The sequence below is a fragment of the Podarcis filfolensis genome (assembly GCF_964270895.1).
Source record: "Podarcis filfolensis genome assembly, chromosome: 14".
In the NCBI taxonomy this organism is placed as follows: Eukaryota; Metazoa; Chordata; class Lepidosauria; order Squamata; family Lacertidae; genus Podarcis; species Podarcis filfolensis.
The window spans coordinates 2,504,738-2,529,587 of NC_139616.1; the positions used below are offsets into that span (position 1 = coordinate 2,504,738).

General features: G+C 44.2%; 1 protein-coding gene across 2 annotated transcripts in view; it reads left to right on the forward strand.

The window, feature by feature from the left end:
* ENTREP2 (endosomal transmembrane epsin interactor 2) overlaps positions 1-24,850 on the forward strand; it is a 203,613-nt gene that overhangs the window by 73,850 nt on the left and 104,913 nt on the right. For both annotated transcript variants that reach the window (XM_083586519.1, XM_083586520.1), the window contains exon 2: positions 16,534-16,590. In XM_083586519.1, the coding sequence (XP_083442645.1) occupies positions 16,534-16,590 (57 nt within the window). The remainder of the gene's footprint in view (positions 1-16,533; positions 16,591-24,850) is intronic.

Here is a 24,850-nt window from a genome sequence, read left to right on the forward strand (position 1 = left end):
TCCCTAAACAGGGCTGCCTTCAGATGTCTTCTAAAAGTCTGGTAGTTTATCTCTTTGACATGGGAGGGCATTCCACAGGGCGGGTGCCACTACCGAGAAGGCCCTCTGCCTGGTTCCCTGTAGCTTTGCTTCTTGCAGTGAGGGAACCGCCAGAAGGCCCTCAGAGCTGGACCTCAGTGTCCGGGTTCGATGATGGGGATGGAGACGCTCCTTCAGGTCTACTGGGCCGAGGCCATTTAGGGCTTTAAAGGTCAACACCAGCACTTTGAATTGTGCTCAGAAACATACTGGGAGCCAATGTAGGTCTTTCAAGACCGGTGTTATGTGGTCTCGGCGGCCGCTCCCAGTCACCAGTCTAGCTGCCGCATTCTAGATTAGTTGTACTTTCTGGGTCACCTTCAAAGATAGCCCCACGTAGAGTGTGTTGCAGTAGTCCAAGCGGGAGATAACTAGAGCATGCACCACTCTGCCGAGACAGTCTGCGGGCAGGTAGGTTCGCAGCCTCTGTACCAGATGGAGCTGGTAGACAGCTGCCCTGGATACAGAATTGACCTGCGCCTCTGTGGACATCTGTGAGTCCAAAATGACTCCCAGGCTGCGCACCTGGTCCTTCAGGGACACAGTTACTCTATTCAGGACCAGGGAGTCCTCCACCCCAGCCCAACCCCTGTCCCCCAAGAACAGTACTTCTGTATTGTCAGGATTCAACCTCAATCCATTAGCCGCCATCCATCCTCCAACCGCCTCCAGGCACTCGCACAGGACCTTCACTGGTTCTGATTTGAAAGAGAGGTAGAGCTAGGTATCATCTGCATATTGATGGACACCCAGTCCAAACCCCCTGATGATCTCTCCCAGCGGCTTCATGTAGATGTTAAAAAGCATGGAGGAGAGGACGGAACCCTGAGGCACCCCACAAGTGAGAGCCATGGGGTCTGAACACTCATCCCCCACCACCACTTTCTGGACATGGCCCAGGAGGAAGGAGCTGAACCACCGTATAACTGCCCCCAGCTCCCAGCTCCTCTAGACTGTCCAGAAGGATATTATGGTCGATTGTATCAAAGACCACTGAGAGATCCAGCAGAACTAGGAAACAGCTCTCACCTTTGTCCCTAGCCTGCTGGAGATCAACCAGCGCGACCAGGGCAGTTTCAGTCCCATGATGAGGCCTGAATCCCGATTGGAAGGGATCCAAATGGGCCGCATCCTCCAGGCGTGCCTGGAGTTGTTCAGCAACCACCCGCTCAATCACCTTGCCCAAGAATGGAAGATCTGAGACTGGGCGATAGTTGGCCATACTGGCCGGGTCTAAAGATACTTTTTTTAAGAAGCGGTTTAATGACCGCCTCTTTCAGCGGGTCTGGGAAGGCTCCCTCAACAGAGGGAAGCATTCACCACCCCGCAGAGCCCATCGCCCAGCCCTTCCCGGCTTACTTTTATTAGCCAAGATGGGCAGGGATCAAGGAGACAGGTGGTTGGTTTCACTCGTCCAAGCAGCCTGTCCACATCTTTGGGGGTAACAGATTGGAATTGATCCCGTGCAACTTGACCAGACAGGGCTCTAGCACTCTCCTGCCCTGGCCCTGCTCCCACAGTGGTGTCTACCTCCTTCTGAATCTGAGCAACTTTATCTGCAAAAAAACTTTGCAAATCATTGCAGGAAATCTTGGGGCCTTTACAAGGCCCCGATGGTAAAGGTGGTTCTGTTAAATTGTGAACCACCTGAAAGAGTCTCCTGCTACTATTTTCTGCAGATGCAATAGAGGCAGTGAAGAAAATCTTCTTCGCCGTCGCTATTGCCACTTGGTAGGCTCGACATTGAGTTCTAAGCCATGTCCGGTCTGATTCAGAATGAGTTTTCTGCCACTGGCACTCTAGCTGTCTCAGCGATTGTTTCCTTGCCCTCAGCTCTGAAGAAAACCACGGGGCTGTCCATGCAATCGGAGAGGGCGCTTCGGAGCCAGACAGTTGATAGCCCTGGTTAACTCTGCAATCCAGCGGACTACCAGGGAATCAGCTGAAAGGCCATCAACATGGGATAAAGCATCCCTACCACTCTCTGGAAACCATTCAGATCCATTAAGTGGCGGGGGCGGACCATCCGAATCGTGATTCTTTCATTGCAGAGGGTTGGACCAGATGACCCTTGGGGTCCTTCCAACTCTACAATTATATAATTCTATGGGCTTTTAAAAAAGGAGTGTGGCTCCTTGACCTGCATTGCTAACATTGCAGTAGGTCATATGATGTATGAAAATATAACCACAGCAAATGCACTTCAACTACATTGCTTTTCCACTTCAGATGGTGGTTGCTGAGGGCAGGCCCAACATTTATTACATTATGCCATGAATATCATTTCAAACCATCCACATGGATGCAAATAATGTTTTCTATGTTACTTGTAAAAAAAGTGCTGGAAGTTTCCCTGGCTTGGTTGGTCACCTTGCAAGATTTGTGTTAAAAAACCTTAGTGTTTTTTGTGTTGGCAGAAACAGCATTTCCTGGGCTTTTTGATCTCTCTCTTCCACCTGTGTTCTTAAACAGTATTTCACCCCAAGATAAGAGCCCTTAAAGCTGCAGCCTCTTGATTTGTTTCTAAGTACTGCACCTCCTGAGTCTCATCTCATCTAAAGAGATTGTTCTCTCTTGCTTTTTGCCTTTTGTCCTCTAAAGATTTTTAGATTAAAGCTTGGCTGTTTGGTGCTCTGAAAGGCCACTTCACATTATCCCTGTAAGTTTCACCTCGATAAACAGGAGTTTGTCCTCTCCAAAGCGGAACATTATCTTGGAGCTCAAGGTCAGAGCAGAAGATTTAAAGATTGCTGGTAGGTTTAGTTTCCTTTTTGTTATGAGTGAGCTACATTTGCAGTGCAAGCAAAGATGAAATGTCCGGCTTCATGAGAGTGAGTGGAGCAATATCACTGCTCATCTACTGTAGATCAGAGCTCTTCAGCATGGAATCTGCAGGTGTTGTTGGGCTACAGCTCCTGTTATCCAGAGCTAGCTCAGCTAACAGTCAGGACTGATGAGAGTTGTAGTCCAGCGACATATTGGGGGACCCAAGACTCAAGAGAATTGGTCCCAATTACAGTGCACTGGGGAGTTCATGGGGGTGATAGTGAAGTCTCTGATTGGCTGAGCTTCTTTGGTGTCACAAGAGGTCAGGCAGGCAGGGAGGGTCTTCAGCTACTGCTCAGATCCTGCAGAAGCGCAGGGCAGTCACATGGATCTAGGGAGGAGGCCAGAGGAGGCACGAAAAGGGACAAGGGTCAAAGCCTATGATGGCAGGATGCAGGCAGCCCATGAAAAGGAAGCTGAAGGGTGTTATAGTGAAATAAAGATGAGGAGCTCAAAGTATCTGTTTCCCCAGGTCAGGAAGACTTTTTGCTCTTGCTTCAGCAGTGAAACAGCCAAGACTGACAGCTTATATAGCAGGAACAGGGAATCGGCTGGTGGGCCAGTGCTATTTTTGTAGAAAAAGAGGTGCCGGAACTCACCTTTAGCCCCTCTCTTGCTCTCTTATCATGGCAGCAGTGCCCACCTGAGAGGTGACGGGACAGAGTTCCTGTGAGTTCTGGCTGAAAAAAAGCACAGCCCCTACCGATGCCCCAAATTTTACTGGTTGGTAGGACCACCCACCTGTCAATCACCTGCCATCACAGTGATGACAAGTGATGCTCCATGGGACTTCAAAGCACCCTATCAGCCAATGGGTGGTGACTTCAGGCTGGCTTTCTGCAGGGATGGAGTGCAGTCAAGTTCTCCACAGGAAGCCTGGTGGTCATCCAGCCCCACAGTGTTGAGGTTCCTTTAATTGCTGTTGAGAAAAATCTGGTGGGTGGGTGCTTCCCTTATTTTGCACCTGCAGATCTTGTGATTAGGAGGTCACTGTGACCTGTCAGCCGGCCAAGAGTGTGGTCATTTTTGGGTATATTAAGAGGTGGCTGTACATTGCCTTCTTGCTTTGCTGAGAGGAAGCTCTGCCAGATTGATACTGAACTCTGTGCTGTATGTATGCTGTGAGTTGTGCTTGCTTTGCATTTGAAGCCTGCATCTTCTGCTAGGGATCTAGGGGAAGCCTGTACAAGGTGTATATAATGAAACTGCCTTAATTCTTTGGACCTGTCAGTAAAGGACTCAACTGACTGAAGAATTGGAGTCTGGCTGAATTTCTTCCCGCACAAACTGCACTGCCACGAACCTACAATGCTGCACATATTTGGCACATGCCATATGCCAACACACACATGATGCCACATATGATGTCACGTGTGGAAAGGGTGTGGTTTGGAGAAAAAAGCCTTATGGACCCAATTTGGCCTACAAGCCAGAGGTTCCTGGTCCCTCCTTTATAGGAAGCCCTGATCTGGACTGCTTGTTGCATTCAGTTCTCTTTCTCCTGAGGAGTCTCATATACAGCACTTTGCCAGTGTCTCTGTTATTTCCCTTGGGAGACCCCAGCTCCCATACCTGGACAGGGCTTGAACCCTGACAGAGAGGAAGGAATTTGAGAGTAGGAGGAAAACTAGGAAAAAAGCGCTGTAGAGGTGAGGAAGACTGAAGTCTGCTTGCTACCCACCCTTGCCCACTACAGACCTTAGGTTTGAAAAGGAATAAGAATTTCAGAAGAGCCTCTTGGATCAGGCCAGGGGCCCATCTAGTCCAGCATCTTGTTCTCAAAGTGGCCAGCCAGATGCCCCAGGGGAAATGAGCAGGAACCGAGCACAAAGCAGTCTCCCCTCCTGCAGTTTCCAGCAACAGAAGCATTTGCTGCCTCTGGCCATGGGCCCAGAGCATAGCCATTATGGCTGGTAGCTTTTAATAGCCATGAATTTGCCCAACCCTCTTTTAAAGCCATCCAAGTTGGAGGCCACCATTGCCTCCTGCAGGGGCGAGTTCCATAGTTTATGCTGATGAAATCCTTCCTTTTATCTGTCCTGAATCTTTCAGCATTCAGCTTCATTGGATGTGCACAGGTTTCAGTGTTAAGAGAATCTGTGGACATCCAACGAAGCCAAATGATGGAAGATTCAGGACAGATAAAAAGAAGCACTTATTCAAGCAGCACATAGGATATTAGGCATGTGATGATGTATGAATTGCTTTGCCCAGCAATGGCCTTAGAGGCATATATTATTTCAGCTTGTTAGAAAGATGTGTCTGAATCCAAGTGTTCTTTTAAAAAAAGAATTCAGAGAACAATAGTTGAAGAAGCAGTGACTCTGAAAGTTGTGGTTGCACGACGAGACTTTGTGTGTCTGGCAAGAATAACGACTTCTAATCACATGTCATTGATTGTAGAAGGGAAGCTGTTAGAACATGGATTGTGATGAGATGTTTCTTCCCACTTCAAGGGTATATTTTTTCAGTTTTGGAGTATAAAGGCAGAAACCATTCTTGCAGTTTGAGACCTTGGGGTGTCGGATGAAAAACACATGACTGCTGGAGAGTTTTGAATGAGATTTGGGAGGCAGGAGCTCCCATTGCTCACTGTCTGCTTACCATCTGTGAAATGGGTATAACATTGACAGGTTATTTTTCTGTGTAAAGGTAAAGGGACCCCTGACCATTAGGTCCAGTCATGACTGACTCTGGGGTTGCGGCGCTCATCTCGCTTTATTGGCCGAGCGAGATGGCATACAGCTTCTGGGTCATGTGGCCAGCATGACAAAGCCGCTTCTGGCAAACCAGAGCAGCATACAGAAACGCCGTTTACCTTCCCGCTGGAGCGGTACCTATTTATCTACTTGCACTTTGACGTGCTTTTGAACAGATAGGTTGGCAGGAGCAGGGACCAAGCAACAGGAGGGCACCTCGTCACGGGGATTCGAACCACCAACCTTCTGTTTGGCAAGTCCTAGGCTCTGTGGTTTAACCCACAGCGCCACCCGCATCCCATATTTTTCTGTGTAGACTCCCCCAATTTCTAATTATTTTCAGGGCACATCTGGATGGTTCTAATTTTTGAGATGACATGCACCTTCTGAGCCTTTCAGCAAAATTGTGTGAGGTGCTAGTCCACATGGTGGAGAAGAGGCAGTACAGTGGTACCTCGGGTTACATACGCTTCAGGTTACATACACCTCAGGTTACATACACTTCAGGTTACAGACTCCGCTAACCCAGAATATTACCTTGGGTTAAGAATTTTGCTTCGGGATGAGAACAGAAATTGTGCAGTGGCGGCGCTGCAGCAGCGGGAGGCCCCATTAGCTAAAGTGGTGCTTCAGGTTAAGAACAATTTCAGATTAAGAACAGACCTCTGGGACGAATTAAGTTCCTAACCTGAGGTACCACTGTACTGTCTGTTTTATGCTAGATCGGCAATGAGACTACATGGTCAGAAGCAGAATAAATTGTGATTTCAGTTCTATGGGTTCCATTGCTTCTGTAGTGCATGTGCACATGCACCATTTTGGCTTGGTGAGCAGAAGCGCAAAAATCCAAGGGGGCGGGGCTCCAAACAATGAAGCGCATGTAGCAACTGCAGTGAGGAGGAACCATGTGTGTGGAGGGGGGAATGGAATATTCTGGAAAAGGCCATGTCTTGCTGGCTGGAATGCTGAACAGGAACAGTTCATATGGCAACATTTTCTTGTGGGTCTCACTGTAAATGCCAGATTCTGAACATAAGCAAGAGGCATCCGACACATCCATGCCGTTCTTTTGGGCTTCCCGGAGGCATTCGCCTGACCTGCTGTTGGAAAGGGAGGGAGACTGGGTGAGGCATAAGCTGCCTTAGGCCTAAGCAGTCAGTCTGTCCACTGAGCCCAACATGGTGCTTTGTCTGGAAGGACTCAGGCATAGGAACATGGGAAGTGGCCTTATGCTGAGTCAAAGCATTGGTCCATCCTGCTCAGCAGGCACTGACTGGCTGTGGCTCCCCAGGGGTTCAGACACAGTCCCTCTTAACCCTACCCAGCGATGCTACCAGGGACTGGACCTGGGACTTCCAGCATTTAGAACTGAATGGAACTCCGAGGTTTACTCTTTCAACCCCTTACTCCAGGGGGTGCTAACTTGTGGGCCTCCGCTTGTGACTATTCCACTTGGGCCAATCCAGAGGTGCCATTTCCTTTAGGGCAGGTATATATTTTCCGTGAGTGAATGGATTGCCAGGTTTTGGAGAAGCTCTACTGAAATTTCTGCTGCTTTCCACCTGTGAAAGGAAGGAAAAAGGCAAGCTATGACTAATAAATACAAAGGAGAGTGCCACCCCCACATTTATTTAAAATGTTGAAAAGTTTGCATTTAAATTATATTGGTTTATTCTTAAATAAAATATTCAGAGAAGGGCAAGTAAACAAACCTTGGTTTGTGCAAAATAGGAAACAGCAATAATAAATAATTGCCCCCCCACTGTAACCTAGCAGTAAAACACAAAATGGGTGACAAATATTTCCATCTAATAAAAGTGGTGCTAAATAACAAATACAGTAACCTGTTGACCATAGCTGTCAACTTTCAGATTTGAAAATAAGGGATCAGCAGCCTTGAAAATAAGGAAATTCCCCACCAAATAAGGGAAGGCTGGCAGCTATGATAAAATCTGAATTACATGCACCACAAGGCCTATGCAGCCTCAACTTAAGATAGCTCCCTGGCCTGGCTTTGCAGCAGCACGTGCAACAAAACAGCATCCAGCGTTCAAAAACCCCCTCTCGCAGCCTCCCCCTCTCGCCATGAGATCACCGCCTGCCATTTTTGTCAACCAGCTCCTTTCCTATCCCCCATAACAGTCAATCTAAGGAGCCTCCAAAACAAATCCAAAAGCCCCCCCCCACGAGATTTCCACCCGCCATTGTACTCAACCAACCGCTCCTTCTCTTTCCCCCATGTGCCCCCGCTCCCGACAGACCTTATCCCTGGCAAGGGTGAGTGGGCTGTCGATGTATCCATCCGATTCCGAGCACAGGTACATTCTGAGCCCCTCTGAGCCAAAGGCCCAAAGGCAGAAAGCCCAGCCAGCAGCCAAACGAAGCCTCAAGCGGTGGTTCCCACAGTGCAGCAACCCGGCAAAGGGGATGCAGCAAGGAAAACCACCGTCACCTCTCTGCTGGGAAGCACTGAGCAAAGGCGAGTCCCCAGGCAACATGGCTGATTTTATCTGCACAAGGCATGCAAGCTCCACCCCCCCAGTCATTCTCAGACTCCTTATTGGTGAGCAACGCAGCCGAGCAACGCCGTTGAGGAGCCTCCCTGGCCGGCACAGAGCCGGGAGGGAGAGGAGCTGCTTCCTTTGAAATCTGGGAAATTTACGGGATATCAACAATCCGGGATAGCAGCGGGAAACGGCGCTGGAATAAGGGAGTTTCCCGCCAAGTAAGGGAAGGTTGACAGCTATGCTGTTGACTAGAACTTTGAAGTCAGTTGGCTTTGAAATGTGGCCCAAATGAAATTCTCCCCCTGTCCCGAGCTCCCTTGGTTACTTGGCTTTTTGTCTGAGGGAGAATACCTAGCTTAGCTTCACATGGGACTTTGCTTTGATGAGCTTATTACAAACAAAAACCTAACCAGCCCAGGGCACAAGGAGCTATGTATTGTCTGTTGAAATTTGACTGCTTTATTGAGACTCCACATAGGTCTTGATAACAAACAGGGCTTTTAATGGCTCCCTGCCAGGGCTTTAAGCTCAGCTGCAGCAGCCCCCCCCCCAAGGACAAGGGAAGAGAGCATGGTAGGCCACCCAGGCTGAGGTTTGGAGCATCTCTTTGAGCAGAGAAATACTCTGAGCCTCTGGTCTCCCCACATCCTCCCAGGCTGGTCACTGGGTCTTCCTTACCAGGAAGGGTGGCCAAGTGCTTCTGTTTAGGTTGAGTCTTTCCCTGGACTGTGGTCTTTTGGGTTTAGATCAACCTTTGCACCATTGGCTCTGGAGTAGTCTTTGCCAACCTGGTGGCTTCCAGATGTTTTGGAGTACAGCTCCCATCAGCCCCAATCAGTCCTGCAGTTCCCCAAAACTACTGAAGGCTACCTGGTTGGCAAAGGTTGGAATAGTACATTTCAGTTCAATTCCTGGCTCCATCCCTTCATGTTTACTTATTGGCATAATTCCTTGTTGCCAGATCCTGACTCTCATCAGCCTCAACTCAGCGGCTGCCATTTCCCCTCCTGTATCTCAGTTTTCCCACACTGTTCTACTTCAGCAACCATTTACCATTTCATTTCCTGGATCATAGGCTGCCCATCTGAACCAAACATAACCTGTGGGGCAGCTGCCACACTGTAGTTGTGTTGTGGGGCAATTATGTAAATTGGCTAAAACAGCACAATAGGTTGTCTTGAAAATCCACAAGGGCTGTATGTTTTAAAGTTCCACATCTGTATGGGAGTCAGGAGGGGACTGTCTCTCTGTTTGCATACATACATGTAAACTTGCCCTCCCCAGCATATATACTTTTGCTAATTTACATTGTGATCCAATAAGCTTTTGAGTTCACGTAGTTCTGCAAATGAGTTTGCATAATTATATTCTGATAGCATTTTCATTAAGCTTGGTGTGTGCATAATAGAATTAATGTTCTGTAAAAACAAATACTTTTTTGCGGGGGAAATGTCATGGTTTCTTGGCTGCAAGAGAAAATGTAGAAAACAAAGAGGAAAGAGGAGACAATAGCATCTCATAACTTTTACAGCAGAGAAGGCAAACATGGATTTCAGAAGGAAAATGGTGTGTTCACAGTTATTTTGGCAAAAAACTGGATAGTTTTACTGGCATTGCAGTGTGTATGTAGAACAGCTACAGAGGGAAGCAGGTTTTAGCTTTTTCTTTTTAGAAAAAAAGGAAAGATGGCTAAAGCATAGTTTAGGGAAATAAAGGGGAAACATAGCAGAGGTTTATAAGATTTCTAGCAAAATGCTCAAATGTGCAGGGAGTGGAAGCTTGCATCTAAACAGCCACCAACAAACCACAATCAAATATTTTATCATAAATGTTGACAGCCATCATTAAGAGAGCAAAATAAAGACAAAGAAAAGACAAAGGAAGCACATGAAGCATGTTATCCAAAGGTGCATGATGAATCCAAGTAGCTTAAAACAAAACAAAACAAGTAGCTTAAAACAAAACAAAACAAGCAGCAACTTTTAAAAAGTTATAGACATGTCACAAATACCAAAGAGGAAAATTGTAAAAGGTCTGGGGTCAGTTCCTGGTGGGTTTTGCTTGCACAGAACTTGGCCAAGTGAGAAGTGATGGATGAATTTTGAGCAGAGAGGAGTGAAAGGAGCTAAAATGCAGGCCACCCAAAATCTGCCTGCTGAGAGACACTTCAGAGACTTTTCTCTGGATGCTGCTGCCTAGAGGTGCAGAAGCTTCCCTCTGCTTGCTCCGCGAGTCCATCTCCTGCAGGGGGAAGGGACTGAGACTACATGTCCCAACATTTCCTTTTGGAGCAAGGTGGTATTTGCATCCATCTGTGCTGAGCTATCATATGAGGAGAGGAGGGTCTTCCTCTATATGGGGCAGGGGAGGGAAAAGGAAACCCTTTCCACCCTAAGGGCTGCATCTATACATGGGCATCCTGCCAAGAGCCATGTTCTCATGGTAAGCGGGGCCTGGGGCAAGAAGTGGGTGGGGCCATTGTTTGAAAGTTTTTTTAAAAAATTGTTTTCTATTGCTGTGCACCATCCTGGTATTTTAAGAGAGGCAGCATGTAAATACTGTTGTAAATAAGTAAATGAAGTGGTGGCCAGAGCAACTGATATAACACTTCGTTTTGCAGAGTGGGCCAACTTCCAGCCATGCCAGTGAGAGCTTTCTACCCTCCATCCAGGCGAGTTAAGAGGTATTGCAGCATTTCAAGGACACAACCTGGTACCTCCAGATGTTCATAGAATCATAGAATCATAGAGAGTTGGGAGTTGTTGGACTCCAACTCCCAGCAGCCCGCACCAGCATGACCAATAGTCAGGTATGTTGGGAGTTGTAGTCCAGCAGCACCTGGAGGGCACAAGGCTAGGAAAGTCTGATTTAAGAGCATAAGAGCTTGCTAGATCAGCCAGTGGCCCATCTAGTCTGGCATCCTGTTATCACAGTGACCACTTAGATGCCTGTGAGAAACCCTCCAGCAGGATTAGAGCACAAGAACCTTCTCCCCTCCTGTGGCTTCCAGCACCTAGGATTCAGAAGGCAGAGCAGAGCCATCCTGGCTCTTAGCCATCCATAGCCCTCTCCTCCTCCATGAATTTGTCCAATCCTCTTTAAAGCCATCCAAGCTAATGACCATCTAGTGTTCTGAGAGAGGGAGAAAAAGTTTTCTATGTTCACTTTCTCCCTGCCATGCATAACTTTATTACCTGAACCTTCACAATTTAGGCTGCAGTTGGAACAATATGTACCAAGAAGTATGTTCCAATAAAATCAGTGGGACCCGCTTCTTGTTTGCTGCAAGTTCAGAATGCTTTTCCAGTGGCACCATCCGTGAAGGTCTTTCTTAAAAAAAACTTTTTCAAAACCTATTGGGAACTGTGCAGTAAGTGATGTGGATGTGAAGCCTTAGGGTTAACAGAGCTTATGGCCTGGTTATGGCACTGAAAGTGGAATGCAAGTGTTGATTTTCTACGGGGCTGTTTGAGAGCCTGCTAATGGGAGCTCGGTCCTGAGAGATTTTGGTTTCACTGCTGCTCTGCCATAATTGTTGTCAGCAGTGATGCTAAAGCCCATTAATTCAAGAATTTCCATCCTTTGTCTTGGACTGCTGACTCCTGGGAGATATTTCAAAGGTTAGATGCCAGTGCAGTTGCTGTGGACAAGGGTGCCTTCTGGCAGTACACCAGGATGTAGGAAACGTTTCATTTGAATTGGAAATAGAAATGAACAGATCAGCCTCTTTCTAGTCTAGGTCACTTTTGTGTGTGCTCAGCCACAAGTCTGTTTTGTTGTTTTTTGTAGATTGTTTTTAAATATAAAAATTACACTTAAATCATTCATACTTTCCCCAAAAATGTACTTCCTGAATGCATTCTGTCTCTAAAATATGCATGTTTTGTTTTTCAGGGCTTTTCACTTAATTTCCACCTACAATACACATTATACTTATATTTTATATACAGGTGAAACTCGAAAAATTAGAATATCGTGGAAAAGTTCATTTATTTCAGTAATTCGACTTAAAAGGTGAAACTAATATATGAGATAGACTCATGAGATGCAAAGTGAGATATGTCAAGCCTTTATTTGTTATAATTGTGATGATTATACACATTTTGTGTGTGCATTATTTTGAACTGAAATTATATTGCAAAATTCAGAGAACTGCAGGATCCGATTAATAGCTGCATTCCAATCTGCATTTAAGTCTGCTGAATCAGTTGGGTTCACTTTATGATGCAGATCAAACCAACTTTTCTCAATTTATAATTAAGAGTTCACTTTAATTCTGAGGGGAATCTTTGAAGGACAGGGTTGGGCATTCTGTCCATAAATGATTTGGTTAATTGAATGGTCAAATACAGTATTGGGGAAATGATGGTCAAGCATGCTTAAAGCATTGATATTATTAGGACAAGGAAAATAGGCTTTGATTATCAACAGGTTTGATAGTTTTGCCAATTACAAAAGCAGACAAGCAAAGTGCTGTTGTGAAATTTAAACTAGAGAGAGAGAGAGAGAGAGAGAGAGAGAGAGAGAGAGAGAGGATTGTGACTCAGAATAGATTGACTGAAATCAATAGACCCAAGTTAGCCATGGCTGTTAATTTCAATGAGCCTACTCTGAGTATGAATAATATAGAAAGAGCTGTTTTCATCTAAGTAAAAAACAGAGTAGACTTATTGTTTATTTGTAGTTTAGCAAGTCTAGCAGTTAGTTGAGCTGTGATTTTTAACTTTTTTATTCTTTTTACTGCATGATTGTTGTAAACTGTTCTGGTCTATTTTTGTGAATAGCAATTCATAAATATATATATATATTATATTCCTTTATAAATCCTTATATGATTTAGGTCTAGGATATGTGAAGGACCATATTCTCCCATATGAACCTGCCTGGGCTGTGAGATCTTCAGGGGAGGCCTTTCTCCTAGTCCTGTCACCCTCACAGGCATGTTGGGTGGGGACTCAGGAGAGAGCCTTCTCAGTGGTTGCTCCCAGACTCTGGAACTCCTTTCCCGAAGAAGCTTGACTGGCTCCCTCCTTGCTGTCCTTCTGCCGGCAGGTGAAGACTGTTCTCTTCTGACAGGCTTTAGGGAACTAACTGCTTTTAAGGAGAGAGCTTAAAATTTAAATGGTCACTAGTCTGCCATGGAAATCTGAGCCTTTTTTGCCCTCTGGCCATATAAAGTTTTTGTGTCATTTTTCCAGAAAGTGCTAAATATATAAATAAAATCACTGATGCATACTTGTTTTAAAATTCAGTCAGTTTACATCAACTGATTTCAGTGTGTCTGCTTGATTCTATGATTCTATTACGAATTTAGTATAAATTTTGACAACATGGAGGTAGGTGTCAGGGTATATTATTCTCTGGCATTTGTCTTGAAACAAAAGGGTTTGTGATTATATATTTAAATCGATTGATAAAATTAAATAAAACAGAAATAAAGCAAAGTAACAGAAACTATTAAAAACAAAAACTTACATTAGTTTCTGAAAGCAGCTGTGCTGACTGGGCAGCGGGCCAATTCTTTAAGTGTTATGGCTTCATAAAATATTTGACTGCTGTCAGTTGAAAGTATTTTATCACTTGGCTAAATGGCAGGCCAGCTCTAGAGAAGGAGGCGAAACCTTCAGAATGCAAAAGCATTTGTTATCCGAAAGGGTTCTCCCAAAGGCTTCTGCTTAAAAGGCTGCTCTGCATATACATACAAGAGGGTGGTTAAAACATCAGATAGCCATGAAAATGTGATAAAGTGCTGTTTTGCAGAATGGTCTTGCAAGGTCGGCCAGTGTTGTGCCTGGGGTTGAGAAGACTGTTATTTGCCTGGCATCTCTTCAGTTGTAGGAATAGGAAGCGTGAAATTCGGGGAAGAGGGAGAACACACACACTTTCACACACTCCAGCATTCTTTGCCTGCTATCTTGCTCTCCTTTCTTTTTTAAATATGACCTTACACTTTCAGCTAGAGCGCTTATTTAATTGAGAGTATGTAGCTGCCCTGCCTTCTCTTGAACTGCCTCACCCTGTCATTTCACCTTCCTGAAAGCAATGCTGCATTACAGGATTATCAACCCTGGGACCGTTATCGTAACAGTAATAACAGGCTCTCCTAGCTATGTGAGCAAATTTAATTAACTGCAGAGAGAAATTCTCTGCTCTTCTCTGACTTGGCTGTCATCCAGAAATCTACATTAATGCAGTAACATTTCGGTAATAAGGGATAGCTTGTGCAAAAGTTGCAGGCAGACACTGCAGAACACCCTCCACAGACGAGCCTGCGCTGGGAGTTTATCCTTTGGGTGGTGGCACCTGTAGGGTGATTTTCAACACTCTGCGCTGTGCTTCAACTCCTCTCGCCCCTGAGTCCAAATCTCTGCTCTGTTTGCCAGCCCTCATCCATTCCCTGAAAAGCTGCTGAAAATTTATGAATGTTGAGGTGTTAGGAAACAAATAGGGAAGTGAGTTTTCTGACACGCTTTTTCTTGGGTTCCAGTTACAGATAGGTAGCTGTGTTGGTCTGCCATAGTCAAAACAAAAAAAAAAAACAAAAAAACAAAAAATCTGAAGAAGTGGTATCTGAAGAAGTGTGCATGCACACGAAAGCTCATACCAAGAACTAACTTAGTTGGTCTTTAAGGTGCTACTGGAAGGGAAAAAATTTTTTTTTTTGTTTTTTCTTGGGTGGCTGCCATAAACTTCCAGCACAATGATTGTTGAAATTCTGGAATTTGTGCGGCTCCAGAGCATGAAAGCTAATCTCTTGCAGGGCAGCGAATTCTCTAACACACCTCTGCTTTGTAAAACAGTTTGATATAAATGTATTATTGTAGCATTTTTTAATCTCTACATGTTTTTTCTACAACAAGGGCTGCCAGGCATGTATTTACCTTTTAGCAGGTTGCCATTAATAATAGCCTGTCCTGTTTAATACACCCAGATGCTTAAGCGATTACAAACAAGGCTGGACGTAATTTTTTTTGCTCTTTAGATCTTAGTTTAGCTGTTCTGATTCTGAACCTTCAGTGAGGTTTCTCAGTCACACCTGCACATGTGTGTGTGCATGCGCACATGTGCCCATGCACCCACCTACCCACACAATTCATGTGGAAGCCACCACATTCATGTGGGTTTGTAAGAGAGAATGCAAACATGTGTTTGGATGTCATAGCTCAAGTGGCGGCTGGCAACCATTGGAACTGGCGGGGTAATGGGCAAGGCAGCTAATGGGAGAGAGAGCTGGGGGTCCCTCGAGACAGAGTCTACTGTTTCCGGCTTTCTGCCCATCTCTCCCCTAAAAACCTAAGCAATGGGCACCTAAGTGATGATCGATGCTAAAGAGAAATGCTGGACTTTAGAAATGTTGTATGAGTCATGTGATTTTTTTCTAGTTCTGCTCATGCCAACAAAAATGGATGGAGTCTCCTACAGGAGGAAATGTATTAATATGGCTCTGGGGGACACAGGACTGATGGGATAAAGATCTGGGTTTGGGATTGCAAATAAATAATGGTACAACTCTGCCCCACCTTGCTCTAGTGACTGGCCTCCCCCGAGTGGTAAAGTGCAAGCTCTGCATGCAGAAAGTCCCAAGTTCAGGCCCTACTCTTTCAAAGTATTGCTGTGAAAGATCCCTGCCTGAAATCCTTGAAAGCCCCTTCCAGTCAGAATCAACAAAACTAAGCTAGATGGACCAATGATATAAAAAGTCCAGTATTTTTATGCCAATGTCTATATAAGGATTTGTATGCATAAAGAAAACAAAAGCAACAAAGGGGGGGGGGACCCCAGCCAAATATATTTATGCAATTCTGTCCCATGGTTACATAATCAAAAAAGTTGTTAGTGTGTGATGTCGTATTTTAATTTTACTATTTTTGAGGGGTGCTGTCCAGAGTGGCTGGGGCAACCCAGTTAGGTGCGTGGCATATAAATTTAGTATTATTATTATTATTATTATTTTCCTGCTAAAGTCGACCCTGGCTGTTCTCTCCCTCAAAGGTGCTGTTTGCAGGAAACAGCACCTTGGGGGTAAAGGACCAACAGCTGAGAGAAACTGGCAAGGAGCCCTGATCTGGTTCAGGAGCATGTTCTGGATTGGAGTCCTGTGGTTGCTTTTCCTTCAAAATAAGAATGATCAATTTAGGTACACTACTTTTTTATTTTAAAGACCACATTTATTGGAACACAGGGGGAGCCAAAGTTGTTCCATTCAGCTGTTGTTGGACCAACTCCCATCAGTCCCCAAACCAGCCAGTGATCAGGGATGATGGCAGCTGTAGTCCAACAACATCTGTAGGGCACCATGTTGGCTGCCCCCCCGACTCTTACTGCATTGTCTCTGGTGGCCTGGATGGGACCAACTACAATTGCTAATTTCAATGGCAGACATGCCCTTTGCCTTTCAGTTAACCCTTCTGGCATAATTTCAGGTGCTGCTCTCTGGTCTGATCGGAGTTGTCTCATGGAAAAGGCCTCTCTCTCTTGTGGTAAGTAAAAATTCTTTTGTCTTTTGCATGGTGCATAACTAATTTGTGGTATTCATAGTCCCATTAAATGATATTGTCATTTGAAAGGCGATGAGCCAGATTCATGGAGATTCATCCAGATAGGTCAGTCAGTGATTATTTGTTGCATTAGCTAAATGGATCCCTCATGGAGTCCTAGAGGTGGAGCAGGAGCGGAGAACCTGTGATCATCTAGATGTTGCTGGACTACAACTCCCATCATCCCTGACCACAGGCCATATTGGCTGGGAGTTCAGCAACATCTGGAGGGGTCGCTGGCTTCTCACCCTTGAGTGAGAAGGCACCTGGATCATACGTGGTACAGGCTGTGCAGAGTTAGAATATCCTCAACAGATGGCTCCCCAGTCTTCACTTGAAGACCTTCAGTGAGGGAGAGCCCACCATTGCAGAACCTGTCGCCCTCCAGATCTCATTCAGTTTCTTTTTGAAAAGAATCCAGTTAAATCCTCTCTTTTTGGGGTAGCATCAATCATTAGCGGCCTGCCAACATCTTCCTAAAAACCAGCTTTGTTAAGCAAGATGCCAATTAAGGGCTAAACGCTTCTTGTTAGGCATGTTCATTAAACAGCCAGTGGAAAGATAAGGGAAGCGGCTCTTGTCTTTCACACAATTAATTTGGTATAAATTCACAGACATTAATGGAATGGTTATGTGAGGAATATCTCTGCCAAAGGTGTTTATATACTGAGACTGCAATGTTAATTGAAATGAATGCTATTCATTAATGAACTAAATAGGAAGAAGGATATTTTGAAAACCACTTTCCAGCAAAGGGGAAAAAACCCAAGCAAAGTGCTTTTCTGCTTTTCACCTCCTTTAAATTGTGTACCTTCTCTGTACTTCCAACTGCCACTTCACATTCAGCTAAGAGTTTGTGATAGTTTGTGCCCTGTGCTCAAATACTGATGGATCCAGACAGTTGTTAATGTCTTCACTGTGGAGGCCAGTTTGCTGAGGAATTCATATACCATTTAGTAGTTTTCCCTTAATCCAAGGCAGGCCATAGCCTCTGCTGAATAATTTATCTTGCTTCAGCTTCTTGAGGAAGCCCTCTGTTGTGCAACACTGAAACTCATCTGCCCCCTAGTGCATGTGCCCTTGTCCCTACTGGACAGAGAATATTGGGGACAGTCCTAAAATTTGACACTGGGGCAACCAGCAGGTCAAGGGAAAGGGTTCTAACTCAGTCGCCTTTCATACATCTGGTTATTATCCATAGGGAGTTGTTTTCTATGGAGATGCATCTAGTTGCGTGAGCCCCACTCCCTCGATACAGGGGTGCCTTTCTTTTCAGCCCCATCCCAGGGCTTATGCCCCGTTGTAGGGATAGGAGAGAAATTAGATTTAGTTCATGTTTAAAGGCTAGTCTATCTGAGTCATAGTTTCTAAAACAATTCTTCTTCTAAATTTATCTGAATTTTGCAATACAGTCCACAATAATGTAAGTGTGCACAAAAGCATATATTTTAGTATTTTAAGAATGCAAAAATGTGTATGTGAGGAGCATTTTACAGTAAAATTTTGATTAATTTATTTGAGGATTTTTTAAAAAATCACAAATTGATGTGGAAATGTAGAGAACTGAATTTTAGATTTGAAAAATGAGAAACCCAAAATGAACAGATCCCTGCCCTGTTGTTAACCACCTTTATGATTCTTGTGACGTGAGAAACAGCTTGTTTTCTTTCTGAAGGAATTGAACTCCAGGGCCCTTACCTTCCACTGCGCTCTCTGGCAGAATACATTTCACCCTGTGCAACATGAAATTACCATAGAATGCCAAGATCCTTTTTAATTGGCCTGGTCAGCATTTTTGTACTTGCTGGGTCTGAACTGATATGCTATAAAATCTTAAGACTTCAGTAAAGCATTCAGTTGCGCATCAGTCTTACTGATTGCAGCAGGACTGGAAGGATGAAGAAGCAAACTCAGGATTGGGGCCAAATACTTCCCCCCTGTTTATTTATTAAAAGGTTTTAGGTCTCACCTGCTGATCCTATGAGGATCCTACAGAGTCAGATTCAACAAAAGCAACTCATTATCTAAATGGGCATGTCCTCGCCAGCCTTTGAAAGATGCTGTGGGGTGAGGCTGGCAGCCTTGCTAGGCAAAGAGTTCCAACACAGAGAAGGCCGGTCAATCACTTGTTCAGCTAGCTAGAATATGGAAGGACACTTCAGGCTTCAGACCAAGTTGTTCTGTGAGCACGAGTCCTTGTGTTTTAAAATCTGTATAGCAGGAAGGAAAGAGGGAAATGTCATGTTCCCTATTGCAGCAGTTTCACGGTTAGGAGTAGAGCCTCTGCTGGATCTTCCTTCCCTTGTAGGCAGCTGCTGCAGACATGGAGGAAGCCAGTTTCAACCCTGTAGATCCCCTCTTAATGAGCCTGATTGCTTAGTTTAAAATCCAGCTCCAGGATAAACTCCTGCAAATCACATAAAGCTCAGCCTTTCTTAAAAAAAAAAAAACCTGTCAAGATTTTTTGGGAGGGGTTAAATATAAAATAAACTTCTGTTCACCACCTTAAGAGAGCGTCAGCATTTTTCTTCATATCCTTTTTAGCCTCTGAAGGGATAAACTCTCAGAATTGGCACGTGCCATATCATTTGGATGGAACAGAACCCTCAAGGTGCAACTGGAAAATGAGTTTTCTGAATCAGTTATGAGCACTGACACATTTTTATGCTAATTATTAACTTCTGAGTCACCCATATTTTTTCGGGGTGGGGAGGGAGAGAGAGAGAGAGAGAAAGACCCTCAATGGAATTGTTAAAGCTGTGGCAGAGGTTACTGTAGAGAGAATGTGTTCCTCTCTACATGAAGTTGAAAAGGTCTTCCACTAAGTTTAACAGGTGAGCTATGTCACCTGTGAGAGCAGGGCCTACCACGGGGTGGCTATCACTCCCTCTTCTAGGAGCAAATGCCATAGCTTTTGCACTGCACGAAGAAGTAGGTTTTCTTTGCTCTGTTCTGAATCTCAGTGAGAGTCAAAGCTAGAAGCCCCAGCCACCTTTGGCTTTTTTCCGCACCTGTGTAGACTTTAGAGTGGGGGAAAGTTGTGGACTGGACTCCTTCATCGTGGCCTGTGGCTTCTGATATTACTCAATTACTGTGAGAAGGAGCAAACACTACCCCACCCAGTTGCACAATAACGTTTTCCTGGCTCATCTTCGCTCCAGTTTACACATGGCCTTAGCAAGTAGGTGCTACACCCTGTGGTGGGCAGGAGCAAATGTTGTGCATAGCATGTGAAGGACCTTGAGACAGGAACTGGGATCATATTGTGTCAAATGGGCCAGGTGAATGAGGCATCTCCCTTTGAAGGCTCACTTTCATGCCACACTGCATGCCCATACAGTGGCAGCAATGATGTAGTTTCTGTGTTGCTCAGGCCATCTATGAATTGGACCTGAGGGCTGAATAACTAGGTGTGCAGCAGGGATTAGGAACCTCAGGCCCATGAGCCAAACTTAGCCCTCTTCATCCAGCCTCAGACCACCCCTCACCTGCCCTCCTGAAGTGCTGTTGCCTGTCTGGAATATGTCTCTGAAGCACTGGTCACTAGATTGTCCACAGAGGTTTGTCCTAGAAGAATGCAGCCCATTGCCTGGAAAAGGCTTATCACTCCTAGTGTGCATCATACATGTGTGAATCAGCTCTTTGTTGCCATGAGGTTGGTCAGTTCCATACAGTACATAGCAGGCAGTTTGGGTTTGCTGAGTGCACACGGAGTGTGGCATTGCAGCCAATCCTGGTTCTCTGTTTCACAAGCACCTATGTACCTCATTCGTTTGTTACACTTTCAAGATGTGCTTTGACATGGAAATAAAAGAAACTCAGGTGCGCACCTAAAAGCGTAATGTGTGAAACAGCACTTTGTCACCCCAAACACTTTGCTTCTTGGGTTTCTTTGGGATTAGCTCTTGCAGTGCAGAAAGCAATCAGTCCATCAAAAAATAAAATAAATAGTTGCCACTTTGAGTGATTAAGCAGTGAAAGAAGCAGTTCTAATTGATTGGTTTGCAACCATGTGCATGTTCATTTTCCCCTGGCTGAGTAGCAAATATTGTGTTACTTATGGACTTGCATGTCTAGCTCGTGATTATTATTTTCAAAACTCACTCTAATGCTTGACAAACCCTATCATCTCCCTGCATAAAGGGCCATCTGCATGCTAATGTGTTTTATTGCCTCTGAGTTGCTCATACTGTAAGTATTCAAATAGGTAGGCAATGTTTCTCTTCTTTTCTCTCCTGGTATTCTACAACTAGACAGGCTGGATGTAGGTGGTGGCAGAGCTAAAACATTTGCAAAGCAATGGAGGGCAATTGTGCTCTTGTCCTGCCTTCTGGCTCCCAGTAAACATCTGCTTGGCCACTTTCCAATGATGTCATAGGAGTCAACTCCTAGGGGTTGAGGTCCCTTTGGCCTCCCCATAAAATATTTGAGGGGGTTGCAAGGAGAGAAAATTGTAATTATTGGGACATATGCACCAAATGCGAGAAAATCAGAATTTTATAAGGAATTAGAAGAGAAAATGTTTGAGTTGATGGATCAAAAATAATCCTAATGGAGTAGTCTCACCTGATACGGACAGATCAACAAAGAAATTGGGCTCGTAAGGGAGGAAAAAACCTAGAATAAAATATGAACTATTAACAGATGCAAAACAAAGAGGAGGATTCTCACTGCCAGATTTGAAATTATAATATGAGGCGTCCTGTCTTTGCTGGTTTCCGGAGTGGACACAATTAAAGAATATGGATGTATTAGATTTAGAAGGACATGACAAAATATTTGGTTGACATGCTTACCTATGGTATGACCTAAAGTTTCATAAGGAGTTCCTGAATCACATTGTAAGGAAATGAATTTATGAAATATGGGGGGAAATATAAGAATTTATTAGAGAATAAAACACCTTGGTGGCTTTCCCCATTGGAAGCGATATGTGTGAAAAAAGTAAATATGGAAGACAACTGCGTTACTTATAAAGATCTGTTAACAGAGGCGAAAAATAAATTGAAGGTAAAAAACTATGGAGAAATAAAGCACCTGTTAACAGATTAGTTACAACACCACCAACTAAATGACATATTCAAAAGTGATAAGGAGAAAGGTTTTGGGAAGGAATTCTCAAAGTTTGAAAAAGAATTATTGGAAAATAATGAGAAATTATTATCAAGAATGTATAAGCTACTGTTGGAATGGGAGACGAAAGAGGAGGAGGTTAAAGATGTAATGATAAAATAGGCAAAGGATTTGGGACATAATCTACCACTTGAGTCATGGGGAAAACTGTGGAAAGAGGATTTGAAATTCACGGTGTGTAGTTCATTGAAAGAAAATTACAGTGATACCTCCAGTTGCGCATGGGATCTGTTCTGGAGCTGCGGTCGGATCCCAAGGAATTCGCAACTGGAGGTGCCTGTTCTGTGCATGTGCGTGCGGTGCGTAGAGTGCTTCCGTGCATGTGCATGCGGCGAAACCTGGAAAAATGTTTCCGGGTTTGTCGCATGCATAACCCGAAGGATACGTATCCAGAGGTGTGCGTATCCAGAGGTACTACTGTATATGAAAATGATGTATCAGGGACTTCTGGGTTAGCGCCATCGGCAATGGCGGAGTTCCTCTGACTGAGAGGAACCCGCTCCGCGAAAATCGGGTCTTGCCGCCGCGGCGAAGGCGGAGACCCTTTAAAAATCCCAGGCGGAGGAAGCCTGGGAACGTGGGATTCGGCTGACACCAGGAGCGCCTCCCCTACTCGCAGGGAAACCCTTTTTTGGGGATCCGAAGCGACGTGGGGTGAGCGGCGCGGTGTCTTGAATCAACCGCTATTTTTGCGGAGTGAAGCCGCACAGCCGTTGCCGGAGAGCGCTGACTTTTTCCTGTGGACAATTGGACTCTAAACAAGTACCCGTGAGTAGAACAGAAAATTGGATTAAGAAACATTTTAATTTGGCACTGTAGCGGGAAGGCTCTAAACAGGAAGTCCGCCTTCCGCTTTTGTAAATAGACTGAAGCAAAAATTGTGCAAGCTAAAGTTTGGAAAGTTGTATATAAAGATCTAAATTTCCTTCAGTTTTAACCACCAAAACCCCTCTTGGAAGCAGGAGAAAAGAGGGGGAATTTTGATTGTTCAAGCCTGCAGGAGAGAGAGTAAAGAAGGATAAATTTCCACCGTCTCAAACCTGGGAATGGGGTGTCAGAGACAGAAATTTCTGGGGAAGTTCATTGACTGTGAACGGAACGTCTTTTGACAGATAGCTAAAGTAGAGAAACAAATTGATTCCAATGTTGCCTTTTGCATTTAAAAGAAACAAAAAATTTGAAAAATGAAAGTAATTCTCTTTTGTTGGACCTGCTTTCAAAAGATGGATACAAATGGAAATTGTCTCCTCTAGAGGGAGCTTGTTAAATTGTTGTTGGAGTCGATCTGGGGATTTCACAGCTGTGGAGATTAGGATCGTGGGACCAGACTCTGACCTTGAATAAAAATGTGTTTAGAAGAAGTTTTGGTGCTTGCTTTTTGCAAGACAAGTGCTTTGTTGGACCAGATACATGAGAAGATGGATTTGATGACTGTTGCAGTTGAAAACTTTGGACAAACATCGAATACTTATATAGAAACCATTCAGGAACCAACCCAGGAACCTGTTTTGACAGGGCAAGTGCAAATGCAGAAGACAATGGAGGAGGTTGCTGCTGAACCTCAAGTAATACAAATGGAGAGACCCGAGGCCCTGCAGGAGCACAAGCCGCTGTTCTTGAAGAATGAATCTGGAGCGGGCCGGGGGGGGGGTCTGGAGTTGTGGGGGCTCTTAATTTTGGAGGGACTTTGAAACATGCTCTTAAATACTTTCTGGACTACACTGCTGACTGTGGGGAATGGGACTGTGGGGAATGGGCTGATCTGCTGAGGGGAGATGGAGATATCTTTGGGTTGGAGTTTCCCCGAGACCTACTCCTCAATGAGAAAGGAAAGAAACTAAGAAAGAGATCAACAAAAGACAAGGTAAAGTGCAGGTATAAACAAGAAGAAGATCTGCAGAAGGGACATGGAAAAGACTTAAGAGCCTCGGACATAAGATTACCAGGTTGATGGACTAGATGGAATGGACATTAAGGGCTGACATAACCCGAGACCAGGAAGAAGAGACATTGGATGAAGATTGGAAGAAAGTTTTTAAAAACTTATTTTGGGAATTAGTGTAAAATTAACAAGTATTAGGAAAAATGTTGGAATGAAACTATTTGGCTTTAGTAGAAATGATATAAGGAGTTATGTATAAATAAGTATTAAGTTTTAAGCTCTAAGGTATTTTATGGTAAGATAAGGTTAAAATAAATTAAGGTCAACTGAATGACAGAATATAGTGAAAAATGGAAAGGATTTGTTGAGTTAATTAATAGGTTAGACTGTTAAGATAAACTACCCAATAAAAATTGAGAAAGATGGAAAGAATTTGCTGAAACAAATAACTAAACTAGAATACAAAAAGGGAGGTGTGAGGAGGTCGATGAAACAAGTAAATGAAAGATAAAGATATGGAATATTGGATGTGTGTTTTTTTATTGTTATTGTTGTATTTTTTTTACTTTTCTTTATTTTTTATGTATTGTAATGTATGTTTTGTTAATTTTTTTGTTGTTTTCTTTTCTTCTTTTCTCTGTAATTTTTAAACTTCTAATAAATATCATTAAAAAAGAAAAAAAAAGAAAATGATGTATCGTTGGTATCTAACTCTGGTAAAGATTGCAAAGATGTATAAAAATTCCTCCAAAATATTTTGGAAATGTAAAGATAATGAAGGTTCATTTATACATATGTGGTGGACTTGTAAAAAGGCAAAGAACTTCTAAGAAATGATATATAATGAATTTTTAAAAAACGTTTAAGATAACTTTTCATAAAAAAAACTAGAAGCCTTTTTGCTTGGAATAATGGGGGAAGAAATACCAAAGAACCTGAAGAGACTATTTATGTCTGCCACCATGGCTGCCAGAATGTTATTTGCCCAAAAGTGGAAAGAAGAAGGTGTCCCAATAAAGGAAGAATGGATAACTAGTATGATAAAAGGTAAAGGTACCCCTGCCCGTACGGGCCAGTCGTGTCCGACTCTAGGGTTGTGCGCTCATCTCACTTAAGAGGCCGGGAGCCAGCACTGTCCGGAGACACTTCCAGATCACGTGGCCAGCGTGACACAGCTGCTCTGGCGAG